The sequence below is a fragment of the Diabrotica undecimpunctata genome, chromosome 1 (assembly GCF_040954645.1).
Source record: "Diabrotica undecimpunctata isolate CICGRU chromosome 1, icDiaUnde3, whole genome shotgun sequence".
Lineage (NCBI taxonomy): Eukaryota > Metazoa > Arthropoda > Insecta > Coleoptera > Chrysomelidae > Diabrotica > Diabrotica undecimpunctata.
This window is the reverse complement of record NC_092803.1, coordinates 22,998,410-23,019,469: the sequence shown is the minus strand read 5'-3', so window position 1 is coordinate 23,019,469 and position 21,060 is coordinate 22,998,410. Positions and strand designations below refer to the sequence as shown.

General features: G+C 33.1%; 1 protein-coding gene across 1 annotated transcript; it reads left to right on the top strand.

The window, feature by feature from the left end:
* The first annotated feature begins 1,083 nt into the window (after window positions 1-1,083).
* LOC140446454 (uncharacterized) lies at window positions 1,084-20,465 on the top strand. The gene is made up of 5 exons (XM_072539009.1): window positions 1,084-1,243; window positions 8,204-8,333; window positions 11,904-12,095; window positions 18,117-18,228; window positions 20,155-20,465. Exons 1-5 carry the CDS (start codon window positions 1,147-1,149, stop codon window positions 20,311-20,313), a joined length of 690 nt encoding a protein of 229 aa, XP_072395110.1. The 5' UTR covers window positions 1,084-1,146; the 3' UTR covers window positions 20,314-20,465.
* The last annotated feature ends 595 nt before the right edge of the window (window positions 20,466-21,060 follow it).

Sequence of the window (21,060 nt, the reverse complement as noted above, 5' to 3'; positions counted from 1 at the left end):
TTAACCTGTATAGTCCAGTAAATAAACGTGAAATAGGGCGATATCCTGTAATTTTCCGTGTCATCACCGAATTGCATAAAATTTTTATTTAGGTCCTACTTACCCTCCACTTCACTTTTGAACGTCTGCCGTTGGTGATTTTTAATTTTTTATTGGTGAAAGCTACGACTAAACAGCGCAAAATATAGGTTGCTGCAATTAATTTTACAAGGACAAGTAGAAGGAAAACGACGACCAGAAAGGCGAAGGATGTCCTGGCTGAAAAATCTAAGTATGTGGTTCAACGCAACAACCAAAAATCCTTTCAGAGCAGAATCTAGTGCAAAATCTAGATTTCCATGATGGTCGTCGAAACGGATGGGCACTACAAGAAGAAAAATAAATAAATAGTATTAATATCGGCTAGAATTCAATTCAAGTTTCTTCCAAACAATTTTTAAAAAATCAAAAAAATATTTTTTCGAAAATTGCTAGAAAAAATTTTCTCACGAATCGTATAAAATTAGTTCCAAAGGTCTACGCGACCTTGAAGTTGTTTATATTGTTTACTTTAATGGATTTTTCTCGAAACTACATTATTTCAATTGGGTCGGTGCTACAACCAAAAATATTCATCATTATTTAAAAGAGTTATAATCAATTAAAAGTACAAAAAAGGGTCGAAAAATTCAAAAGTCCGCCATTTTGTTTTATTTTTTCGGTGAACATGTTTTACTTTAGTTCCGACTACAGCCAACTCGCTATAGAATATGAGACCATTTTGGTTTTTACTTTCGAATTATTCGTTTCCAAAAAATGAATACACCCTTCAATAAATTGGGCGAGTTTGGGCAGCCATTTTCAGAGCCGCCATTTTGAAAAAAGAAGAACAATATTTTCATGTAGTTTAGTGTATTTACTTTTACCTGTAAAAAGTTTGATGTTGAAATATCTTTTGTACTACAAATAAAATGTATTTAAAAAAAACACGGTCTTTGGAGGAACCTGGCCTTTTAACGCGATATCGTTAAAATATTATGTGTAATTTAAATGAAGGTGCTCGAGATAAGGATAAAAATAAAAAAGATAAAAAAAAATTGTAAAAAATATATAAAAATTACCAAAAAATCAGCAATACCAGTTCTTCGAACAGTCTTATACAACGAAATGAAACAAATTTTAGTGCTTTTGGCTTTGGCTAGTGCCGTGGTGGCAGTGCCATCAATTCAGTCGGAAAATACAAACACCTTTTTGCAACAGTTTGGTAAGTGTAATTATTTATATATGTGTATACTATCATTATTAATACACTTATAAAACTTATCAATTTTGGTAATCGACCACATTTTTTGCCTTTGTCACTCTGTGGTCGCCACCCCTAATTATGTTTTTCTGTATGTTAATATCTTGTGTAACACCAATATAAGTTTTGTTCCATTCTGCTCTTTCATTTCTTGTACATATCTATTTCCATTGCTCTGTAGTACCGATCATACCCAATATACCTAATCTTGTCTTCGCTGGTTCTTATTTTTCATTTTATTGAAATTTATACTAAATTATTTCTTCTATATATATATATATATATATATATATATATATATATATATATATATATATAGAATATTAAATTATTTCTTCTAAAGTTACATCATTTTCGTTAATCATCACTTTAAGCACAATTTGAGCTTAATGACCCTTTTCCACAGCAATCCTAAATTCTTTCTGTCTCTGACAAGTCTTTGCCATCCATCCTTATACCTTAAACCAACCCTTAAACACCCAACAATATGTAAGTTCCACGTATGCCCATGGATGGGTAAAAAATATTCACCTAGAAAATTGCTAATATATTTATTGTTACAAATGTTAGAAAATTGATTAAACTTAGGAATCTTATGCTTCGCAAACACAGCTTTTTGTGAAATATTAATATAAATGATGTACAAACCTTAAGAAGCTAACGAACTATTAAAAAATAGTTTAAAATAAAAAGGAAAATCTGAATTCCAATGTTCAAATGCAGCATCTCACAGTTGAAGTTTTTGCCTCAAGAGTATTTTTGTGGGCTTTATCCTAGGGATATAACAGATAAGGGTAACTGATGGAGCTCCGGGCTGAAAATCCATAAAGGGAAACATATTTGAGTATATTGTATATTATTATTTGAGTATAGTTTCCTTAACTCTTTTGATAACGTCAGGTATATGTTTGCGGTTTTGTTGCATTGTACCAACTATAATAAGTCCCAAATCTTTATATAGTTCTTGTGCTAACTCTATGGAAGTTTAATAGCGATCAGTAGTAACGTTGCGACCTGTATTCTTTATTGGTTCAACTAGACGCTTTACAATACCTTTTCACTCTCTAGACTCTAGTGTCGTGCTTTCCACCTTTCCAGAATAAACGTCCTTTTTCACAACATAACAAGATTTACAATCAGCTAACATCCGAATCCCATACTTTTCTGGTTAATCTTTCATGAAAATTTTAAAAAGACACCCACCTCTAAACAGGGATGCAGGTACAACATCTCATCAATAACGACATTCACTCCTGAAGTAAAGTATCTTAGAAATGTGTCGTTCAATAATTTAAAGAGATTTCTAAGTGGTGCAAATTTATCTTGCTTTCGCCGTTCTTTCCTTGTGTATCTATCATCAAACCGCTAAACTTTTAACAAATGTACAAAACTCTTTCTGCTCATCGTACCAACGTAGATAACTTTTCCAAATGCTTTTGAACACAAATCATGGCAGTTTAGCTTAGTATCCGCATTTACACCCATCAAAATTAAAATACCAGTAAATGCCGGTAATTCAGATTTATCGATTTTCTCCATATTCTTTATTTAAGCATCCTTGTTAGTGTGGCGAATAATTACGTCGATTATGTCATCGTGGAAAAATTTTAAAAGTGACTTTGTAATAGACCTGTTTAACGATAACTACGTTAAGAAGACTTTCTCCTTCTCGAGAGATGTTCTGCTTCCATCGTCTACTAATTTTTGGAGGGTGAGCCAAGTATGTTCTACCTGTTTTACTCGCACACTAATGCACAGGAGTTAGAGATAGTGCAAGCACTCCTGACCATGGCGCAGTAGATGAAATTTGGTTTAGTCGCATTGTACTGTGCACTGGATAATTCCACTTACAATAGAACCTTTTTGCCTTTACGTGAATTTGATTCCGCCTGCGCACAGCTCCATGGTCAGGAGTGTTTGAACTATCTTTACATCCGAGTTATTCATTCTGAGAATTATCAATTTCAAGGTCTTTGTTGTTAGAATCTGGTAGCTCGTCATACTCAATATCTGAATCACTAGCACTATTCTATATCTTCTCTTTTTTTTAATTCCAACTCGCGTTCTGACAAATATTTGCCCATTTTAAATTAATTCAAGCAAGCCATTTCATTAAACCTAGTTTGAGAGACTTTTACACCCCTTGAAATGACTTTCAGTTATTATAATTCATTGGATTGTATTAATTCGTGTAATAACACGCTCCAATGCACCAGACCATCCTTTTTCTCCCTATAGAACTCTGATACACGATAGGGGCACATCAGTCAAATGCTTTTTATGTGGGTGTCCTGGAAACAAAAACTAACTAACTAAGAAGTACCATTATCAAACTTAGAAAAGAGTACAGGGAAGCCATCAAACTTGCAAAAATTAATGCAAATGATGGGTTTATAAAAAATTCTGGCAACTCTCAACAAGCTATGTGGAAACTAATTAATGGTAACAAACATAAAAATGTTTTCTTCACTGATAATTCTAAACTCAATGCAGATAGTTTTAATAGCCACTTCTGCTCAACTGCTGAGAGAGTAATAAATGAACTTGAGGTTCCTCAGCTAACTCTTGATGACTATTTAAAGTGTATACCACAGAAAAATATCCCGTGTTTTAGCTTTCAGCCAGTGAACTTTAGTGAAGTTGTCTTAGCTATTACAGAAATAAAAAATAGTAACAGCAAAGATCCTGATGGGTTTAACACAAAAATTATTAAAACAATAAAAGATATAATTGTTCAACCTCTAACAACTTAATAAATCAATCAATATCTTGTAATACTTATCCTCAAGTTTTTAAAACTGCAAAGGTAGTACCTCTGTTTAAGAATAAAGGCTCTATTGATGATTATAACAACTATCGACCCATTTCTTTGTTGCCCATTTTATCAAAAGTTTATGAACGAATTTTAAAAAATCAAATTATTCTACATTTTGAATCTAATAAACTGTTTTCCATAAACCAGTACGGATTCCGAACAAATAAAACAACAACTTTAGCTATTGATCATTTCACTAGTAATGTTTTGGAAGGGTTTGTAAAATATCTTGATACTCTTGCATCGTTTTTAGATCTTACTAAGGCTTTCGATTGTGTCACACATAGTATTTTGCTTAGAAAACTTCCTTATTATAATTTTCATAGTGATGCTATTCAACTAACTAATTCATATCTATCAAATCGTGATCAATATATTCACTTCAACCAGTGTGATTCTCAAAAACAATCTCTGTTGTTTGGTGTCCGTCAAGGCTCGGTTTTGGGTCCAGTATTATTTCTTATCTATATTAATGATCTAGTGTACTCTTAAAATAAAACAGTTAACACTGTTTTATTTGCCGATGACACTACTTTCTATACAAGCTATCACCCTTCTGAATTCGACATCCTTGATTACCAAACATCTGAAAAAAACTTATTCAATTTTTTTTAACTAACCGTCTTTCTTTGAACAACTCTAAATCACAAAGTGTTAATTTTACTCTAAGAAATAACACTTGCGTTGAAAACGCCGCTCTACCACAATGTGTAACCGAAACGAAGTTTCTGGGGATATATTTGGATGCAGGATTAACCTGGGAACAACATATAGTTATTCTATTGAAAAAGCTTTCCCGACAACTTTTCCTCTTTAGGAACCTTGTACAGGTGACTTCCAGGGAAACTATTTTAACAGCCTATCATAATAATTTTCATTCTCATCTGACATATGCTATTCTCTCCTGGGGTCACTCTTGTCACATTGATAAAGTGTTTGCACAACAAAGAAAGTGTGTTCGTATTATCTCTGGACTCTGTTATAGAGCAGATTGTAGAAACTCCTTTAGAGCTCTACAAATGTTGACTTTACCTTGTGTATATATTATGCAGTGTCTGTTGTATATTAAACAAAAGCTTAGTCAATACAATGCGCATGTAGATTTTCACAAGTATCCCACCAGATTTAATAATAATCTTATACCAGAATTTAGCCGTCTTGAGAGATCCAGAAATGGTTCAAGGTATTTAGCCATAAAATTCTATAACTTAGTGCGAGCTAGAATAAAAGCTCTTAATTTTCATCAGTTTAAGGCGAAAATTAAGAGTTACCTTATAGTGAATGCCTTTTTTACGTATGAGGAGTATTTCACCTCCAATTTTAATTTGTTGTAATTGTTAGTATTATTAGTTAGTATAAGTATATTTTAAAACACTGTATTTATGTTTTGAGTTTATATTTATGTGTTTATTAACTATATTGACATATTTTCTCTTTGACTTGTAAAAAATACTTTTGTATTGATGTATTACCAATAAACCATCTATCTATCTAACATGGTCCCCTAACTGATCAATGCAGGCGAGCATTAGGCTCTTTATTCCTGCTATATTGTTGTGACTTATCCGCGAATCTAAAATTGCTTGCTCTGGGCTACACACAGTTCGGCTACTTGGTGCTCGAGTTTTTTGTTGCTTTCGCAGGTTTTTGATAGTATTTTTTGGATTTTTTTGTTGGCCGACGCCGTTTTTTAAGTGATTTTTAAAAGATAAAAAATATCTTTATTAATGAGCCTACACATTAATTGTGGGTGTCTACGTTGACATAGCTTTAAATCAATTGAGTTCACTACTTCCTATATGTAGACCCTTATAGCACAACATATAAACAAGCACTAACAGCTCCTACGCATTCCTAAAAAACAAAGAAGCGAAGCCCAAGATGCACGCGGCAACTGCAGTTCTAACCAGAACAAGTCCAATGAAAGTGTCAGATTTCCTTTTGAAAGATAAGGCAACTCTAAATAAATTCCTGTCAACAAAAAATTATATAGAAGCCTTTTAACTCAAGATATTACTTTTATTTTCAAAATTATCGGTAGAACCAAATTAACATTCGATAAAGAGCTATCTTTTTAACATTAAATACTTTTTAAAAAATTTTAAAACACGTAATAAATAGGTTACAAGGGAATACGCATTAGGTGGACATTTTTTACCGACCCTATGGCGTTTAAAGGTATATACCGATAGATTTTGTTATCTGAAAAATTGTCTTTATATGAGGGATGTAAAATCAAAGGCGGCAATCTCCACTTTTTCTTGTTTTCAGTTAGGGACACCATCTTTATTATCTGTTAGATAAAACTATTAGTAACAACAAAAAGCGCTCTTAACTTTATACAAATCGTAGTGAAAAGTTCATGTTGGGATCAAAAGGGTCAATCTCGTTATTCTATAAGACCAAAGATAAAGCGACTCAAGCTGTGAATCGTACTGTTAGTCGTCGGCCGAACAATGAAAAGTATTCTCCAAAGAAGCATCGGGTAAAATGTTTCATCCGTAATTTTTTATCCAAGGAGAAAGTTCTATTGTGCCAAGCAGCTTTTTTGAACGCACAGGCTTTCCTATGTGATAAAACGATTTTATGAAACAGCCTAAGTATCGATTGAACTCAGAGGTGGTGGTCGAAAAACTGCGAAATATCGGGATAAGCTGGAAGAAGTATATATTTAAGAGAACAATTAATTTGAGCTTTAAAACTCCAAGAACAGACGTTTGCTCAAAATGGCTTTAAATACGAGAAAAAATGAGCAATCTAAAATTAAACTAATAACTGAAAACGGCTCCATAAACTTCGAGCGAAAGCATTTTTTCAAGAAAACAGAGAAAACCTAGTCACTTTGTCGTTTGACTCCCAAAAAAATTTCTTCTTCCTCGAAGTTCCTGATCAAAGTGCTTATTATTCAAGGCAACTTTGTTTTTATAACTTTATTATTGTTGAATGTTCCTCAAGTGTCTACTTCCAAAAGAAAATGTATTTTTATATTGTTGGACTGAGGACATGTTTGGCAAAGGATGAAATAAAAACGTACCACCATACGTTAAATTACTTGACTTAGTTTTTCCTGTAGTTGGTCACTCATTCTTACCATCCGATAGAGTTTTCGGTCAAATTGAGAAGAATTTATGGAAACGAGAAGTAGTAACGCAACCTGGCGAATACAAGGAAATTATCTCCGAATTTTCTACGATCGTTGATATGAAACAAAGCTATGTTTACGATTGGAAGTCTGATGTTCAAGAGGTTCTTGAACCAGTAGGAGCATGGGGTTTTCAGTTTAAGGAATGTAAAAGGTACACTTTAAAACGATGTAGGACAGGAAATGTTTTAATGCGAGGTGAACTTCATTACAAAGACAATCGGATCTTTTGTAAATATCACACGAAAAGACAAACAGATTAGCGTGATCAATCCAGTTACTAATCTAATCCCCGATACTAACAAAGTAAATAATTTAAAACTGCGTGATGTGGGAAATCTTTTGACCAAATATTTTGGTTTAGACTGCAGTAGAGAACTACTTGGAGAATCCCGTTCCAGAGTTAGAGTATGTCGAAACCTGTGAATATATACCTGAGCTTCCAGATATTTTAGTTTAAGTGATATGTATATATTATTGTTCAATATTAAAATATTTTTTTTTCACTAAGTAGCCAACACAATTATGTTTTATTAGCTTCAAAACTAACAATATCCCTATAGATCATTTTCATATCCGTCAATCTCCAATCATTGTAAATAAAAACGCCAATCTCCAAATTAAAATATTAAAAAAAAAGGATTCCACTATAACAGAATGCTTAATTCCTACCAGCGCCAGTGCCTTGTTCAAATATATAAACTTTCATTCTACTTACTCTACTTTCGAAGAAAAGGCTAAAATCACGGAACCAAGATTGGATTCAACCTTCAAAAAAGAAACAGGCCAAGAAACCCTTACCTATCTCTTAAATTCCGGTGGAAGGAACATCGACCTCACACTGGGTTCGTTTCTTCAGTTGAGACTTAAAATATAAAAAAATTTATAGAAAATATTTTATTTAACTATTAGGAATATCTTTTACTGTTGACACTCAGTTTTATTGTGTTATTTTTTATTTTAGAAACTGAGGAGCAATTAAGAGATTTTATTGGCGATATTATCAACGGTACACTAAATGGAGCTATTGCAAAAATGGCTGATCCCTTACCAATTCCTGATATACACATGGATCAGAACACTGAAGTTCTCTCGTAAGTTTTTCCTTTATTATATTTAGAATTAATAAAAAATGAAATTTAAAGTTTTGAAACAAGTTTGAATAAATATTGGTCTCATATTTAGCATGTTTCCAATTTCTACCGTTTTTAAAACATTATTTTCGTATAAAACAAGAACGAATCGACCGATTGAAAATCAATGACCACGTTCAATCACAAAGTAATAATACTTTATGATTGAACGATAATAAAGACGAATTATTGTGCAAAGATAAATTGTGCAAACTCCAGTAATATTGCTCCGATCTACTTCGAATTTGTTTTATTAGTATTAAATGAACACATTGCTTTATTCTTTGAAATAACAAGACCAACGTAACGCCTTAAGTATAGGGAATATTACCTAAAAATATTCCATTAATTTTTAAATATTTTAGAAATAAAAATATACAGACAGATTTATTTGAAATAATAAAGTTCATTATACTTAAAAAAAAAGGAACATTGTTAACAAAAAACAACGCCTTCAAAGCCTTAGTCAATAGTATTATAAAATCAGCTGTATTTCAAAACCGTCACAAATCAAAATTTATATAATTCGTGCAAGGTATTTTCGAGATCATTAATAGTCCAGTTACTGTGGCATTTTCTCTTTAAATTTTTTATAACTGCACCGATTTATCTGAAATTTTTACAGTGGGTAGTAAATTACTCAAAAAACATAAGTTATATGGTGCCGATGTGTGCTTCTACCTCTGGGGTGGTTGGCACCCCATCTAGGGGGTTGAACTTTTTACACTCAAAATAACCCCGGGAATTACTAGAGAATCAAATTTTAAACAAAAAATGTCATATAAATTTTTTTCGCTAAATTAATACTTTTTGAGTTATACGCACTTGAAAAAGTAAACTTTTCGCAAAAAAGAACATGTTTTCCAATGATTTTGTACGAATAACTCAAAAACAAAGCGTTTTATTAAAAAATCTCTAATGAACAAAAATAAAGCTTATAAAAAACAAAGAGATTGTTTTTTATTTTATTTTATAAGTACAATACTAAGCGATTTATAATTGTTTGAAGATGACTTTTTATTTTTGGGATACTATACTCGATGCATTTAACATCAAATATCGGAAAATGGACTTTTTTTTGATAAAAACTCATATAACAGTTTTTAAAGAGCTAGAAAAAACCTTTAAAATGAGCTATGTTAAAAGCCATTTTGATTAAAACAAAGCAAAATACGAAGGAAAGAATTTGAATTACTCTAGCGTTTAAAAAAAAGGAACGAGCAGTATAAGTAAAACTATTTCGATCAGAATTGAAATTAAACGTATATCTTCTACAATTCTTTTTTTTTAGTGTTATTTATAAGTTTTACAAGTTTAGCCTGTTTAAAATGCGTATTTTTTGAGAAAATCATGTTTAAATTAAAAAATCTTTTTTTTTTAATTATATAAAAATTTACATTTTTTCAAAATAAATCTAAAACTATAAGAGATACGTGAAAAATGGTTCTACACCAAAATGTAGTTTTTTTCTTACGAAAAATTTGGATTTTTTTATTTTTGTTGTAGCTCAAAAAATAATAGAGATATAGCCAATTGAAGTTTGAGATACAGCGGCTGACACACCTGTAATCAGCACTTTGGCCCTTTACTATTTAAAACGAAAGAATTTTAACATATTTTAATCTACTTAGTCTTGCAGCTTTTGAAATTACCTTCAAAATATTTTTTTAATGGACACTGTAGCTTAAAAATTAACGGAGTTATTCTAAAAAAATTTTGGAGCATGTTATTTATATTTTGGAGCATCAACTTATTTTCTGTACATATAAATGCTTTATTCAAGTATATTTGAAAAACTGGTAACAGACACACTAACACTCACACAAATATGTATATAATACATACATACATATATATATATATATATATATATATATATATATATATATGTATATATATATATATATATATGTTATGTATATAATCTGGGAAGAAGACGCATTTCCTGGCTTCAAAATTTGCGAAAGTGGTATAACACGACTACCACTGAACTGTTCCGCGCTGCAATAAGCAAAGTGAAGATAGCCGTGATGATCGCCAACGTCCGGAACGGATAGGCACTTTAAGAAGAAGATGTATATAATATAGGCACCTCTAAACTGAACATCTGCTTCAGAGAACTAACGAACACAGAGAAGCGACACTCCTTTGAAGTTGTCCTTCAGATCTCGAAGACATTTTAGAAGCTGGGAGATACTGTACAATTTTGCTGTATGGCCTTGCCAAAGACACCCACACGAACAAAATGAATAAGGTCGAAGATTATTCATCATTACTTGAACAAATGCGATACGAATCCTTTATTAAAGCCACAACTAAAAATAGTGCAGTTAAATTATCATCTCTTGTACCAACTGTATGTGCCCTGGATGAGCATATCAAAAGAGTTTATTTACAAACTCAGATATGGCTTGGAAACAAAGAGATTGATATAACGGATTGGGGATGGTTCAAGAGTGATGATATTTTACAACCAATAAAAATAAAAAGTTCACCTGCACCAGAAGAACTATTGAAAATGATTTTTTGCAATTGCAAAAAGGGTTGCGGCTCAGCGTGTGGCTGTTGTAAACTAGGTCTATTTTGCAATGCTACGTGTGGTACATGCTCTGGCGACAATTGTCAAAACTGTCCTGCAATAGACGAATAGGTGGAGTTAGAACAGGACGAGAATGACGTTTCAGACAATGAATATATTGATATATTGTAAATAATTTTTATTTTTTTAAATATATTTTGTATACTTTCTAATGTAAAGTATTTTCATGCATAATTTTTTACAATAAAAACATCATAAGTATACTTAATTTTTTAAAGGGGAATTTTTTCGTGAGCATAGAGGTGGTTTTTAAGGGTTGAAAATAAGCAACTAATCAAAAAAGTTTTTATTGATAAGAAAGGAAATTTTGAATATAAATGTACATTAAAAACTTTTGAAGTTGTATAAAAAGATTTTTTTATATATTTTGACATAGGGGGTAGTTTTTAAGAGTTGAAGTGTTGCAATCAACCAAAATTATTTTATATAAGTAGAGAATTACATTGTAGATGATATAAATGCACTACAAAAGCGTTTGAACCTGTTAAACGATTTTTTACAATTATTTTTATTAAAAGGGGTGGTTTTAAGATTATTTAAGGGTTGAGAATGTACACAATATCCATTATTATAATTGACAATATTTCAATTACCTAATTTAACACGATTCAAATCCATAAAATGCTTTAATATAAATTTTTTTCATTATTTTCAATTGGGGTGATTTCACCCCTTAAAAATAAAAAGCTCACCTAGCGCATATATAACTTTTAAAGAGGGAGGTAAGATAAGCCTAATTCCAAATTATTAGCAAAATCGATTCAGTTATAAAAAATTTAGAGGTATTGACCTCTTTTCCTCCACAGTGACTGGAGTATAAAACGTTTCATACTTAAAGCTCACACTGTATACAACGAATAGATAATTCTTTATTATATGTAAATATTATTTCTACTTAAAACGTTAAAATTGTAGTATACTTTTTATTTCAGCGGAACCATTGATCTTAAAGACATTACAGTCTCTGGTGTACATAAGATAGTATCCACTGCCGTATCAACCAATCTCATTACTCAACAACTGAACATATCAGTTAAGATTCCTGATCTTACTCTTAACTTCGCAGCTGACGTCAACGTCGTGGTTTTGGAGTTGGTGCCACTCTACGGCAGTGGAAAACAAAAGTAAGTTTAGTGCAATTATATTTTGTAATACATACTACATATTTCTTGTGAGCACAATAGGAGTATTTTATTAATTTACATACAATAACGTCTTGCCTTGGAAGATCCTTGGTAAAGATAAGAACATTTTTCATTAAAACTTGCAGAAAGTATTCGCTACTACTTAACTTTCGCTCTTTAATTATTTCTCATTTACCTATGCATTTTTCAAGCATAGGTTGTGTAAGAAATAATGTCTTGTTACTAAGTAAAACTAGCTTCGTTGTCTTTCTTTTACAAAGAGTCGATTATGACATGTTCCATCTTTTATTATGTGGGGCTTCTCAATCAAGTTCAATATTTGAAAAGTTTTTAATAAGAAAAAGCTCGTATTCTTAGTTTAAACGGGTATCGGTTTACCCAATGCGCTGCCGAGGTAATTATTACTGAACTTTATTTGGCAATAAAAGACTAAAAATTTTTGTTTTCAACATTTCCACAAAATTTATTATTATTTATTATCACTACAGCTGTTTATTAAAAGTCCTTTTGTGTTCGGCTATACGTTTGATAAACCTTCTACCAGTTTGACCGATGTAAGTTTTTGGGCAATCGCCACTTGAAAGTTTAAATACACCACTGTTCTTTTTCTTGTGGTTTTTGTTGTTCCTAATATATTCACTTAAGTTGTTGTTTGTCATGAAAGCTGATGTTATTCCTTTCTTTTTCATGTGTTTTTCTATTTATGTTGATATTTTACCTGTAAATTTAATCAAGCGGAAGGTACTTTATTTTTTCTCTTGTGGCTTATATTTAAATGTAAAAGTTTAAATTCAGCATTATATTAGCATATTTTAAGCATTTTCCAAATGCTTCATATTTCGTGTTAAAACTAACAATCGAAATTTCATGTTATAAAGATTTGGAAAATTAGGCTCTAATAATGTAAATTCCACAGCGACGGGTTAATAGAAGTGATAGATTTTATTGATCTCATGAGAATCGTAAAAAATAGCAAAAACCGAGCAAACGCGCGTTTATTTATTTAACAGCTTTCTAGATAGTGACTTCATTTACAGCAAAACAAAAAGATTGCATACCAAAGGTCTACTTTTCACGTTTAAAATACATTTAGATTTTTGTCGATAAAATAATTTGATCAAAAGATATCGAATTTTTACCGTGGAGTTGATACAAATTTTATTTAAAAAATTGATTTCGCGCTCGTAACTGACATTTAAAATCGCCAGTCGCCTCAAGCGTTATTTGTAAGAGATTGGTTCATTCTACTGAAAAAGTCCTAATTAGCATTTTTGTTTAAGATTATTTCAGCTACATTTCTTGTTTACATTTTTTACGACGTAAAAATTCTTGGTAAATCGGTGTTTTCCGTTCCCACCCTACGATAGGGAATTTTAGGGACAATTCTGGAGATAGTAGTGGCAAATTTTTTCATCTTTTTAAGGTCCCAAAATTGAGATTCTTAGTAAATTTCAGCTTGTTCGTATGATTTTTAGAGGTCAAATCTCTGACGACAAAACTAAGATTCTTATTTTACCGATTTATATTTTGAATTTTATTTGTTTTTCTATTAACTACCAAGGTCACAATTTCGCAACAGCATTTTAACAAAAAATCATGTATTATTGGTGTCAAGACTCGATTAAAAAGCAATAAGTAAGCAGATGAGACAGATTCTATCTCAATACCAGTAACAAATTATCTATAAATTAGATGTAATTGGTGATAACAATAATCAACGTTATCAAAAACACAATACGAAAATGATTTGGTTATCTGTACACATATTTGTTAAAATGAATGGAGATAGTCGATCAACAAATTGTTTATTAATACGCAATTGATTGACTTTTTCAGATATTCGTTATAAATGGCCACATTACACAAGAAGTTTTCTGTTTTTATTGTAGTGGAATATTATTATGTTCAGTCCATTATTTTAGCTCTTTCTTTCGCGGTTTCTGCATAATTAAATGGTTTTTCAAAGTTAATAAGTGCTAGAATAACGCCTTCGGAGCTAAATACAAAACGATAAACTTACGTGTGGTAAAAACGGTTTTTTATTTATCGTATGTACTTAATTGATTACTTAAAACTAAAATTTTTAAGCGAAAAACCAGAAGCCGTTAATCGTCAGGATTAGCCAAAAGGATTTATTAGTAGATGGTACTAGCATTATAATGTCTGCGGAAACCAGTGGCGCATCCAGGGGGGAAGGTTTTGGAGATTAACCCGCCCTATTCTGACACTGTTACTTACAAATTTTAAGGACTCAAATTGGAGGTAGCGTAAAACAATTTCGGTGGCCAACCTACAGGAAAATACTAGTTGCGTCACTGGCGGAAACGTTTGATCAAGTAGCTTATAAACAAAGAGACAGAACTATGTTATTTAAGAGGTGTTGTGATAGAAATGGATGGCTGTAAATTTAGAAAAAAAACATGATCATAAATGTTTCTTATATTGAAAGAATAATTACCCAACTTTTTTAAATTAAGATAATAAGTAGCACCGGTGTGGTGATTACCATCGTTTTACTTATAAAATTTCTAGGCTTAAGAACCTGAAAAAGATGTATAAACAGTTTCTCACTTGTAGTATTTTTTTGGCATTAAGACAACCATGAAAAGAGTGTGGGGAGATTAGATAAGATTAAGAGAGGTGGCCTTTCGGCCTATTCCACTGCGACCTTTTCAGATCTATTGTGGTCCTCTAGTCCTAGATAACATTCTCTAGCCTGACCCTTTTTATAAAGTCTAGTAGCTTCGAGACTGTACCTTCCATGTAGCTATTTGCCGGTGGATTTTCTTCTCCTAATGCAAAGAACCGCACATTTGCCAGACTGTCACACTGACATAAAATGTGCTCTGCTGTTTCTTCTTCGAGGTGACAGAATCTGCACAGGTCATCATCTGATAATCCCATCAGCTTCAAGTGCCTATTCAGCTTACAGTGCCCTGTTAGAAGACCTACTATGACCTTGACTGTTTTCCTGTCTTTGCTTATTAGGTCTGCCGTAAATTTTGGCGAATGTTCTGTAATGAACTGTTTCGCCTGTCTTTGTGCTGGTGAATTCCTCCACCATTCCAGCGATTTGCGAGCTACCCACTTCCTTGTAGCCGTTCTTGTTACTGATTTAGCAACTCCGCAGAAGGGTTCCGGTCCAATGAGTGGCAATGATGAGCCTTGTTTGGCCATTTCATCTGCTTTTTCATTGCCCTTATGACCCTCGTGCCCCGGTACCCAGGCTACCGTAACCTTGCTACGGTCTCCTAGTTTATTTAGGGCACACATGCAAACCCATACTAGCTTAAAATTGACCTCTACAGAATTGAGTGCCTTAAGCGCTGCCTGACTATCTGTGAAGATGGCAACTGAACAGAACGTTCTTTTCTGCCTTTCTATTTCTTCCACGCAGTGATGGATTGCAGTTAGTTCCGCCTGGAAAACTGTCACATCCTTAGATAGACTTACCGGGAAATCTATTCCTTGATTTGTCCCTACTATGCCGGCTCCCACACCCTCCGATGTTTTTGAGCCATCCGTGTACCAGGTAGCAGCAGCTTGTATGGGTGCACCTTTATTCCAGTCTTCCCTGCCTGGTATCTTAATTGTGAACTTATTGTTAAAGCTATATCTCGTAACTGTTGCATCGATAGGTTTCCCCATCACAATATCGGCTTTTAGCTCCTCGATTAGCTTTCTGTTGTCAGTACCATGCATCTGGCTTATATGTCGCTGACTATGGATTAATCTGTGCATCACGGATCTGGCTTCGCCCTGTATAAAGATATGAAGTGGTGGTAGATTCAACAGGACTTCCAGCGATGCAGTAGGAGTTGTTTTTAAGGCCTCCGTAATACACAAGCATGCTAGCCTTTGTGTATTACCTAGCAGCCTTATTGCTCCCACTTGCTGCGTCTTTGCCCACCACGTCACCGAGCCATAGGTTATCATGGGTCTAATAACCCTTGTATATAACCATAGAGTCATTTTGGGGTTAAGTCCCCAATTCTTACCGCACATTCTTCTACATCTGCCCAAGGACATAGTAGCTTTCTGTGTGGTTTTTAGAATGTGAGTATTCCATGTAAGCCTATAATTAAAATATACCCCAAGGTATTTTGTTTCTTTGGCAAATGAAATCTCTGTTCTTCCCAGCACCGGTGGTTTTAGGCCTTGTAGTGCTGTTTTTTTGGTGAAGTTGACAATTTGTGTTTTCTGAGCATTGACTATCAGTCTCTCTTGTTTACACCAGTCGTCAACTATATTTAGGGCTGCTTGCATTCTCTCAGACACTACCTGAGCAAACCTGCCCCTGACAACGATTGCTATATCGTCAGCATATCCTAGACAATAAAAGCCTTCTGTGGACAGATTTCTGAGGAGATCATCTACCAAGGTTGCCCAAAGTAGAGGGGACAGAACTCCTCCTTGTGGACAGCCTCCACCTACTTTTGCTTTGATGGTTGCTTTACCCAGAGTGGACATTACTGTCCTATTCTCCAGGGATGTCCTTATCCATCTGCATATTACCGCAGGTGCGCCTCGTCTACTCATAGCCCCTATCAAAGAGCTGGTGGTAACATTATTAAATGCCCCTTCTATATCTAAAAAGGCGGCCATTGCTATCTCTTTGTCTTCCATTGACTTTGAGATAAGCCTATTTAGATCATCCAACGCAGAGTCCGTAGATTTACCAGGTTGGTATGCATATTGACGATTGCTTGGAGGATTATCTTTTAGCACTTCGTCTCTGATGTACCTATCAAGAAGCCTTTCCAGCGTTTTTAATAGAAAAGAAGAGTGTGGGTAGCTAAACCAATAAGAAAAAACAGTAGAGACAGACCAATAAAAGAGTGAAACAGCGACATATTAGAGATATTACAAAATAAGGGCAAATCTTGGCAAGAAGCAACACAATTGACGAAAAGCAGATTAGAATGAAGCAAATTCATCAAATCCTAGAATCACCACCCTCGGCACCTAAAGATAGAAGGGTAGTGATATATGGATGATATATGGATGTGTATATATAGACCACCATACTGGTACTCCATATGTAATCGTAGGTCCGGTTATAGTCATATATAGCCAGTTCATCTGTTTAGGTTTCATACTCCATGATTTCCCACATATCCTTCGACATGTCTAAAGGGAAACTTTCGCTTTGTTAGATAGTCTTTCCAGATGGGTGTTATACGCAAATCCGCTTATCTAGTATTACTCCTAGATTTGTGATCTCATTCATCTCTTTGACAGTTTCAAGTTACCGTTTGTGGTAACACTAATTACTTCTGCATTTCAATATTTTGTTCAAAGGGTGCTGCGTAAGTGCTACTATGTTATTTAGATGAAAATTATTGCGGTCACTATCTGACTTAATAGTATCTCTATATTTGTGTTATCAATCCAAGGTTTATTTTTTTTTTAATTTAACGTGCTTGTGACAGCTTCGGCCATTAGCACGAGGCACCGTGGATACAATTATATATAAGGTACAATTACATATTATAATATACTATGGTTATATATTATTTAGTAGGTTTTCTAGCTTCAGGAACTGGATAGCTGTGATGACTTGACTATGGTTCTATAATATATCCGTGCCAGAGTCAAGTCATCACAACTATCCAGTTCCTGAAGCTAGAAAAAATTAACAAACGAAAGTATGATATGCCCATTTGTTTTAAAATTGTAAAGTTTAAACTCTACCTTAGAAAATAATAATCCAATCAAGTTAAACTTTTAGCTGGTGAAGTTTGCAGTTTGACATCTTAATGACTATGTGTCAGCCCCCAAACAATTGATTGATGTTGTGTGTAGAATTATAGTTATGGGTTCAATCCAGTTGTCGGGAATATTTATTTACTCCACTATTAGTTTTATTAAAGTATAAACGCTGTTATATTTTTCCGTAGTTTTACTTGCAAAAAACTAAAGTTATGCCATTGTATTATATCTAAAAAGTAAGTCAGTTTATGGGTGAACTTTTGATATACAATCATTATTTTGTTTTAGCATCAATATTGGAGATGTGGAAATATCAATAAATGCTGTAGCCGATCTTTCAAAGATACCCAAAATTTCAGTTTCTAAAGTGGACGTAGTTTTAGTCGTAGGATCAGTTACAGTAAGTTAATAAAAACCAAATATAATAACGACATAAAGAACTGTAATTTATCTGTATATATGAGAATGTATCTATTGTATGGAGAAAGTAAAGCTGTTAATTTTGTCTGAAGTGGAGTCCAATTGATGTCACAAATTAGAAAAAGTTAGAATATGGACGCTATAAACGTATAAAAAAAATATATAAACTCTATCTAAGAGACATTTACCTTTAAACCCAAAAAACATTTCCCCATATCCGGAAGAAGCACTATAAAATTGAAAAATATTTAGAAAAATACCTTACATGATGCTGAAAATAAAAAAGATATACCTGAAGAAAGTGGGCATATATTTCTGAGAACCATGTTTTTCTCCCAGTCTCACACTGTACAGGAAAGCTCTAAATGCAGTAAGAGGAAAAATCTCATACCCACAACTAAAAGACTTAAATAGAGGCGACAGTTATCTCATTACTTGTATATTTATTGATTAAATATGGCACACACAGTGTCATCATAGACAGTGGCATCATAACTGGCCTACAACTGGTAAGATTTTTGCTGTCATTACTGCGCTCTACACATCCTAGGTGTAACACTATCTTACCCATAAAATGCATGGTGCAGAAAGAAAAATTTTGTTTAAACGATGCCCCAGAGAATTGTGAACTCTGGAAGATTATAGTCTTCTAGCGCACTGACATTCCCTAGAGCATTTCGTCCCAACTCCTCGTGGGAATAAAATGGATACGGAGAAAAAAGTCAAACGAAAGAGCACAGAAGAGAATTCAGAAATAAGTAACTCTTCTGATCCTGCAAATCTATCTATCTATATAAGGATTTTTACAGTTGTCGCCGCCTTCCTTCTTTTAGCCAACGTCTCCAGTCCTTTCTGTTTTGCTATTCTCCATCTCTAAGGTCTCATCTTTCCATGGCCTCGTCCACTTCATCCCTCCATGATCTTCGGAGTCTACCTCTTTTCCTCCTTCCTATTAGGCTCCAATCCGAAATCTTTGCTATCCACCTTGTATGATCTGTTCTTCTTCAGTTGCTGTGATTTTGGACCTGTTTCGTTTATTTATTACCCAATTCTCTGCTCCATAGGTCATTATACTGCGTACCAGGGTGTTATAAATTTTTTTCTTTGTATTTCTGGTAATCTGTCTATCCCACAGTACCCCATTCATTTGTTTAATACATGTTCTTGTCTGTGCTAATCTGCTGGTTATCTCTTGCTCGGTGGTTCCATTTTTTGAGAGTGAGAATCCTAAATATTTGAATTTGTCAGTGCCGTTAATTTCCCTATTATCGTCCATTTCCAAGTTATGGCTTGATTTAAAACTTAAAACAGTTTTTTCTACAGATTCTTGGTAAATCGATATTTTTCATTCCCCCCTTAAGAGGGAGTTTTGGGAGAAATTTTTTTAAAGAAATTTTTTTGCAACTTTTTAGGGTCCCAAAATTAACATTCTTCAGCTTGTTCGTAAGATTTTTAGATGCGCGTAAGGTGATAGAACATTATAATTAAACTTTTGAAAAGTCAAACACAATATTGTAAAATTTTAAATGCTTTTTAAGTAGTTTTGTACTTTGTGTCTATTCAATTTTTTTTATAAGTTGTTGAAGGATTCTTTTAATGAAGAAGTATGAAAAAAGATCAAGTGGTGCAAATGGAAATTTCTAAGCCATATCATTGATATGGCTTGTAAATTTCTCAATGGCCAGGGAATATAGTGGCGACCATAGGGATTCAAATGAAGCAAAGCAGGAGCATTGAATAATTGCACGAACTATTTTAAAATTCATAATGCTGGAACTAGATGGAAAATAACAGCAAACATTGATAGAATATAACATACTGACTCTAGATAGATAAATTATAAGTACTTTACGTACAAAATATCTCTATTCATTAATCTATATCTCTATATTGTTTTTTTTTACAGTTCAACTTGAACGGTCTCTTGGACAACCCAGAATTCACAGCTTTGGTCAATACTCTTCTCAACGACAACGTAGCTAAATTCATCGACGAACATGGTGCTTTCTTGACACCAATTATCGATGAACTCGTTAAAGATCTTATCAATTCGCTGTTTGCTTAGGTACCGCCAAGATGCAATCAGAAACAATGCCGAACCATGTTAGAAGGTTGTGGGGATTTTTGTTTCCTTAGTGTAACTTATTGAGTATATTACACACTGTATTAAAATAATACTGAATATTGTGTAAATAAATAATAAATAATGACACACAATTCTCTATTTTTTCCATGGCTTCTCAATACTTTCCTTCGTGTGATGTTATATCTAAGAATTATTAAATATTGACTAAAACAAATTATAATAATTTATATTTAAAATGAAAAAGACAGAAAATATTTGATTTCACGTACAAAGCGTCTATGTATCTGTTGATACGTATTTCGACTTAATAAGTCTCATCAGAACAGTTATTGATAGCCGTTCTTAACGTGAAAAATAATCTTCTCTGTCTTATTAGGAAGCAAGAATAAAATGGCTTCGCTATGGACGCAACAGCGACATCTGATAGAAAAATCGGTAAAATAGTTTCGAAACAAATTCGAAACTATCTTACCAATTTATATTTAATCTTCAAAAAAAAACAAAATTTTCCCATTTCCTTAAAAGAATAAAAAGTACAATCAATACTTAAACAAACTTAGTAACAAAAAAATAAGTTAAAAAAAACTGGGCCGGGACCAATAGTTTTAAATTAAGACCTATAAAAGTAACTTTACTGGCTGGCTCAGCTCTCAGTCGGCTTCTTTTTGAAGATTATGAAGAGTATACGCAGACATTTCCCAAATTTAAACTGGTAATTTTTGTAAT